The sequence below is a fragment of the Lemur catta genome, chromosome 15 (assembly GCF_020740605.2).
Source record: "Lemur catta isolate mLemCat1 chromosome 15, mLemCat1.pri, whole genome shotgun sequence".
Lineage (NCBI taxonomy): Eukaryota > Metazoa > Chordata > Mammalia > Primates > Lemuridae > Lemur > Lemur catta.
Window position 1 is genome coordinate 21,804,615 of NC_059142.1, and position 6,422 is coordinate 21,811,036.

At 57.0% G+C, this 6,422-nt stretch overlaps 1 protein-coding gene across 1 annotated transcript; it reads left to right on the top strand.

The window, feature by feature from the left end:
• Nucleotides 1-2,058: 2,058 nt before the first annotated feature.
• On the top strand, nt 2,059-6,422 carry SPACA3 (sperm acrosome associated 3). Its single transcript, XM_045526991.1, has 9 exons — nt 2,059-2,109; nt 2,656-2,666; nt 3,529-3,815; nt 4,533-4,691; nt 5,101-5,179; nt 5,303-5,365; nt 5,510-5,623; nt 5,981-6,127; nt 6,287-6,422. Exons 1-9 carry the CDS (start codon nt 2,059-2,061, stop codon nt 6,420-6,422), a joined length of 1,047 nt encoding a protein of 348 aa, XP_045382947.1.

A 6,422-nucleotide genomic window follows, 5' to 3' on the forward strand; every position in this document is an offset into this window, starting at 1 on the left:
TCCCCATTATTCTCTTCATACTGGGTGCCTGGGGCCCTGGCAGTGTCGTGGGGGGCGTCCTGAGCAGAAGCAGGGTTTGGGGTCACGGCTGCTGCTGCCTGTGCCACCACCATCACAGCCCTGGTGGGGATCACCCCTGATCAGTGAGCCCCCCTTCCCTCCTTCCTGCAGCTGTCAGCTAAGGCCCTGGGTTTGTCTGGCCAGAGAGGGGCACGGAAGAGCAGGGCAGTGGTCAGAGAGGAGGGGTATCTGGGCCTGGGAGAGAGACGAGCTGAGAGAGTGAGGGGGAGAGGGAGAGACCTTGCTAGCAGGTCTCTGGTCTCTGAATCACTAGACCTGTCTCCCTGAATCACTAGCCCTGGGCCTGCTGTGAAATACTCAGGATAGAATTACTTTTAAGTCACTTTACTACAAAAAAATCAAAAACAGTCACTGTGTAGCAGTCCACTTGGTTTCTTCCTCTACAAATTAGGGATATTAATCCCACTGCACTGAATTGTTGAGAGGATTAGATGAGATTACGTTAAGACACCTCTAGAAAAGGCCTGGCACAGTGTCCAAGAACTCGACCAGGTTGTTTCCCTCCCTCCCCTCCCCCTGCATTGATGAGAAGCGCTCCTGTCCCTGTCATGCCTTCTGAAGACTTCAGTTTAAGAAGCAGCCACTGCTTCTGGCTTGACTCTCAGGATAAGCAGACAGATAAGACCGGGCCACTGTTCTTTGGGAGTTCACCTTGCAATGGGAAGGACTGACTCTCTTACAGACTAGTGTGATGGAGGAGGGTGGAAGGTCGGGCACCATGAGATTGTCGGGGGCAGTGGACACCCAGAGGAGTCTTGCTGGGGAACCCACTTCTGATGCCACCCTTGATGCACGAGTGAGAGTTACCGAGGAAAGGAGAAAATGAATGTTCTAATTAACAGAGTCATCGTGACAATCGGCAACGTGGTGTTGCTGGACCCTAATGTGTGAGTGAGGGAGGGGTCAGCAGGGCTGGGTCACGAAGGGAGCAGTGATGAGGGGCATCAGAGGGTGTCACAGGGCCAGGCTTTTTGTTGAGAACACCCGTTCTGATGATTGCATATAGGATAGTTTGGAAGAGGGTGCAAGACGACCGTAAGGGAAGCCGTGATGGTGGCCTGAGCTTAGGAAAAGACGGTGCTCTTGGAGGGAAGGCAGAATCCGCGGAACTTGGGACTTGGTTGGCTGGGGATGGGTGAAGGCCACAGAAGTGAAGAAGGAGGGTGCAGAGTGGCATCCGTGTTCCAGTTTGGGTACACGGCCAGCCCATGATGTTCTAAACCAAGAAAGGAGAAACATAGGGACAGCAGATTCTGGTGGGAACGTTCGTTCTGTTTAGAGGGGCTCAGTTTGAGGGGGCTGTGGGACACCGGGCGGAGGTGCCCAGGACGCAGCTGCCTCTGAGGTCTCAGGGCAAGATGCGTTAGGAGGGCGTTGGCCCACAGGGGGTGGCCACAGCAGGCTGGACCGGAGGGTTTCCGATGTGGAACAGAAGAGGGCTCAGGGTGGAAAGGCCTGGAACACACATCGGCATTTCCAGCTGGGGCAGAAGTGGATTCCACAAAGGAGGATGAGGAGAAATAGCCAGAAAGGGAGGAGGGGAGCCTCGTGGAAACCAAGAGAGAGGCAAGTGTTTCCAAAAGGGGGGCGGGCGACAGGGTGAAGTGCCGCTGAGAGCTCCCCGAGGAACCAGCAAGGTCTACTGGACGGAGCAGAGTAGTTTCCAGCGAGCGGTGGTGTTGGGACAGCCGATTTCCCTGGGTTGGAAAACAGATGGGAGGGGAGGAGGTGGCAGTCCCCGCCCACCCCCCAGGAGTGTGGATGAGGAGAGAGGGACAGAGACAGGTGAGCACAGGCAGATGAGGAGACCCCTGTCAAGGGGAGCGTTGTAGGAGCTGGAGACCCGAGCATGTCCTGTGCGTGCAGAGTCAGGAGGAGCAGGCAGAGGAGAGAGCCAGACGGTGCTGGGAGGGAGGGGACGACGAGGGGACAAGGCGTGGAGGTGGGAAGGGACGGAATCTAGAGCTCGGAGGAAGGATGGGCTTGGACACGGGTGGAGGCCCCGCATCCTCACGCTGCGGGGTGGAGGTGAGGCTGCGGACGAGGCAGCCAGTGGGATGGGGCTAAGGCAGAAAGGAAGACATTCCACATGCGATCACCTTGCTTTTCTCAGTGCAGCAGGAGGTGAGGTCATCTGGGAGCCAAGGGGTGGGCCGGGGTGGGGGGCGAGGTGCTCGAGGACGACCATGAGGGTTTTGAGCCCCCTCCGAGGGAAATGGAGAGAGAGAAAGCCGGCCGGAGACAAGCGTTAGTACTAGTGCCAGTTGTAGTTCATGATGGAAATAACAACTGACCTATTTTTAGTGCAAAGAACTAAGTTCTTCCCACGCCTTCTCTCAGTTATTCCTTCAACAATTGTATGAGGCAGGTGTTATGAATGTCCTCATTGTATACACAAAGAAATGGGGCTTGGAGAGTGTCCAAAGTCAGAGATGTAGCAGGGAGTGGAGAGGGCTTCAAACCCAAGTCTTGCTGCAAAGCCATGCCCTTCGCCACCCCGTCAAACTCATGGCATTCAAGGTCCCCTGCATGAGGTTTTGTGGCCTTTGACTTTCACCCTTTGCCTCTGTGAAGGTGGACAGCAGGTGTGGAGGGGCAGAGGTCACGAGAGACGTGGGGAGACACGTCACAGGGGGTGGGCAGAGAGATGTTAGAAGGTTGCAGGGGTGGGAAAATGATGACAAATGTAGGGACGACAAAGCCATGGGAGTGGGTGGCTGAGAGGGTGTGGAGGTGGAGGAGCCCTGAGGCCAAGGCAACCAGGTGTCAATGTCCCCATGGTACTGGGAACTGGCCCACAGCCAGGGATCAGGGCCAATGACCAAACCAGACAGGATGGGTGGGCTTCCAGGGTGAAGGGGTATTTGCAAGGCCTTCCAGTGGTCTAGAAGGGGTGGTCAGGGCTGCCTCGGGCCTTGCATGTGGAGAAAGAGCAGCTTCCACTTGAGAGGGCTACGGCGCCCCGCTGCTCTGCGGGGACCTTGCTTCAGTTAAGGCTAGGAGATGGAGGCTCCGTGCCAGGAGGGAGGCCCTTGGCAGTCGGGCTGAGGGACGGGTTTACCCTGGTGACAGAGCTCGGCCCATCCCCTCTGGGAACATCTGCTCATGGCCATAACGTAGTGGGGCTTTGGATTCAGGTAACTTTGGTTCTAGCCCAAACTTTGCCCCTGCTTGGTTGTAAAATCTTGGGCCTCAGGACTAAATAATATCTAGCATGTAGCACGGAGCTCAAAATAGGTTAGTTTTCTCCCTTTTTTCCCTCCTCTGGGCTGGGGGGTGCAAAGCAGGATGGGGAAGGAGAAAGGCTGGTCTCAGGAACCCCTCTCTGGGATCTTGGGGGGCATGATGCTCCGGGATGCCAGACATGCACTGTTGGAGCTGGTCTTCTGCCCACCCCGTCTCCCCGTTCCCAGGGGTACGCTCAGGGCGGTCCCTTCTTCTCCCAAGGAGTAGCTGTCTGAGCCGACCACCAGGGCTGGTGAGCCGCCTGCCACCCCAAAGCTCGGCTCTGAGCCAGAGTGGCAGGGGCTCCGCGTCCTCCGCCCGCATGGAAGTTAGGAGCGGGGCTCCCGGGAGGCAGCTGTGTCCGCCTGCCATCACCCTGCTGGCCCTCGTCCCTCTGCTCAGCTGCCTGTTCGCCTCCAGCGAAGCCAAGGTCTTCAGTCGCTGTGAGCTGGCCAGAGTGCTACAGGACTTTGGTCTGGACGGATACCGGGGGCACAGCCTGGCCGACTGTGAGCACTCCCGTCCCTCCTCCCCACGCCCAGCCTCCTCCCCTCCTCCCTCCTTTCATCGTCATGCGAGGGGTGTGGCTTCGGGAGCTTTTCGCCCTTAGCTCATCTGTAAAATGAGGTTATCTGAGATAAGCATGCAGTGGGCAGGTGGCAGGTGGCCAGGTTGGGGTCACCCCCCTTGTCCTCCCCTGCAGTCGGGAGTCAAAGGAAATGAACAGCTTAGTACCCTAAACTGAATCATGGTCACGAGGATTAGACATTCCTACTGAAATTTAGAAAAGGCAAACTGAAAAAATCAGTGGTACCAAACTTTTCAAGCCGGTGGCAGCTTCGCGTAGCCGACAGTGAAGTGCAGTCACCTCCGGACTCATTTTTTCTCCAGTTCCAGTCCCCTGCACAGGTCCCACCTGTGTCTTCCTAATCTCGCCTCTAAAAGTTCAGCTCTTATAAATTCATTCAACACACTTACTGGGCCCTGCTATGTGCTGAACAATGAGGAAGTGGGGAGAGGGCCAGTCCTGAGCCCTGCTGTTTGGTGGCCGTATGTGACCTTGGACAAGTCACTGTGCCCCTCTGAGCCTCTACGGGGGCATCTGCAATAGGTGGATGGTGGGCGCCTGCCCGGGTCACCCCGAGGCAGGCGAGGCTGGTGGAGCTGACGTGTGGGACCCGCAGCGAACGCTTGGTCCTGACCCGGGCTGTGCTCTGCCCGAGCAGGGGTCTGCCTGGCTTATTTCACCAGCGGCTTCAACACGGGCGCTGTGGACCATGAGGCCGACGGAAGCACCAACAACGGCATCTTCCAGATCAGCAGCCGGAAGTGGTGCAAAAGCCTCATCCCGAACGCCACCAACCGGTGCCGGATGTACTGCACTGGTAGCCCGGCTGGGGCCCGGGGCTGGCTGGGCTTGGGCCCCTGCACCAGCCTTTGCTTCTTCCCCAGTTTAGTTTGCCCACCACCCCACACCTTTATCTCTGCGTGGGGGATCCCCCCATGATGAGGAGAGGGAGATGGGGCGAGTGATGAGGGTGGGTCCTACATGGATCTGATTTGGGGTCCTAGATAGGAGACCGGCCTTAGCACTACGGGAATGGAGAGGGGTGGCGTCTGACGGAGGGGCAGAGGGGCACAGTGATGACACCTGTGCTTCTGGAGTGGCCAAGAGACAGGACTGGATTTAGGGCAGAGGAGGGTGTGGGTGTGTGAGAGAGAGAGAGAGACCCTCTGGACACCCCGGTTTGTTCCCTGTCCCCTCATTGTGTGTTTCCCTGGCCTCCCACCCAGACTTGTTGAATCCTAACCTCAAGGACACTGTTATCTGTGCCATGAAGATAGCCCAAGAGCCCCAGGGTCTGGGCTCCTGGTAAGTGACTTGGGCTGGAGCACCCAGGTGGTGTGGCCAGGCCTGGTCTCCCTCCTGTCCTCTGAGCAGTGACTGGTGACCGCAGCTGATGTGTTCTCTCCTCGTCCCTGTTCTCCCCCGCAGGGAGGCCTGGAGGCATCACTGCCAGGGCAAGGACCTTGCTGACTGGGTGGATGGCTGTGACTTGTAGGACCCTCTCTGGATGGACCGGACCACGCACAGCAGGCTGGGAAATGTGGTCTGGTTCCCGACGCAGGTGTGGGAAGACAAGTCAAGCAATAAAGTATAGTTTAACGTTAACGTGGTTCTCTGCTCTCGGTGTGTTTGCAGGTGCCTGTCGGAGACCAAGCACCTCAGTGCTTCTGCACCTCACCTGTCCACCTGGGCTGGGCTTCAGGTGGACTCTAAAAAGCTGACCACGAAAAGTTTGCCTCCATTCCTCGTGTTCTGGGGCTGAGTGTGGGGGGTGGGGTGGGAAATCACTGTCTTTTCTGCCCACACCTGGCAGAGTTTCGGTCTAGGGTTGCCAGATTTAGCAAAACAAATAAATAAAAAGCAAACAACAGAAACAGGATGCTCTAGTTAAATTAGAATTTTGGATATATAATAAACGATTTTAAGTATTTCCAATTATTGCATTGGACATTCTTATATTAAAAATTATTTGTTGTATATCTGAAGTTCAAGTTTAGCAGGGTGTCTATATTTTGTCTGGCAAACCTAGCTGAGTCTGGTGTTGTGTGTCCCTGGCTTGTTTGGGAGGGTCCTGGGGACCCTTATTCTCTGCAGCTCTGGCTGCAGATGGCGGCCACCGTGCTTGGCCCTCCTGCTGGTGGCTGCGGACCCGCATGCTCCTGCCACCCTGGGGTGGTGCCCAGGGAGGAACTCCAGGGGCTTCCGCTTCACCTCTCCCTGCTCTCCAGCGCCCTCTCGTGGCAGGAAATTCAAGTGCGGCTGATGGAGACGGCGCGGCCACTTCCTGGGTTAGGAAGTCACCACACGCTGCCCACTACTGCTCCGAGGCTGGAGGGTAGAGGCTGAGATGGGGACACCGGTGGCTTTCAGGTAGCAATCGGCATGGCTAGTGCAGTTCCCTGCCTTCCTCAGCACGCGGGAAGCTCCGCAGAAGGCAGCGCTGTCCCTCACTAGCCTGCAAGGTGGGTGTCTGAAGGAGGAAGGTGGGCGGATTGTCAGGACCACGGTGGATGTGGTGCCAAGAGCAGCCATCCAGGTGACAGGGTGA

What these genes read in the sequence shown, in the direction of transcription:
- SPACA3 (XM_045526991.1), top strand. Translation starts at nt 2,059, where the DNA reads ATGGGCTTGGACACGGGTGGAGGCCCCGCATCCTCACGCTGCGGGGTG. An exon ending in TGGGTGGATGGCTGTGACTT is followed by an intron (nt 5,366 to 5,509) that starts GTAGGACCCTCT and finishes GTGTGTTTGCAG; the next exon opens with GTGCCTGTCGGAGACCAAGC. An exon ending in AGTTTGCCTCCATTCCTCGT is followed by an intron (nt 5,624 to 5,980) that starts GTTCTGGGGCTG and finishes CTCTGGCTGCAG; the next exon opens with ATGGCGGCCACCGTGCTTGG.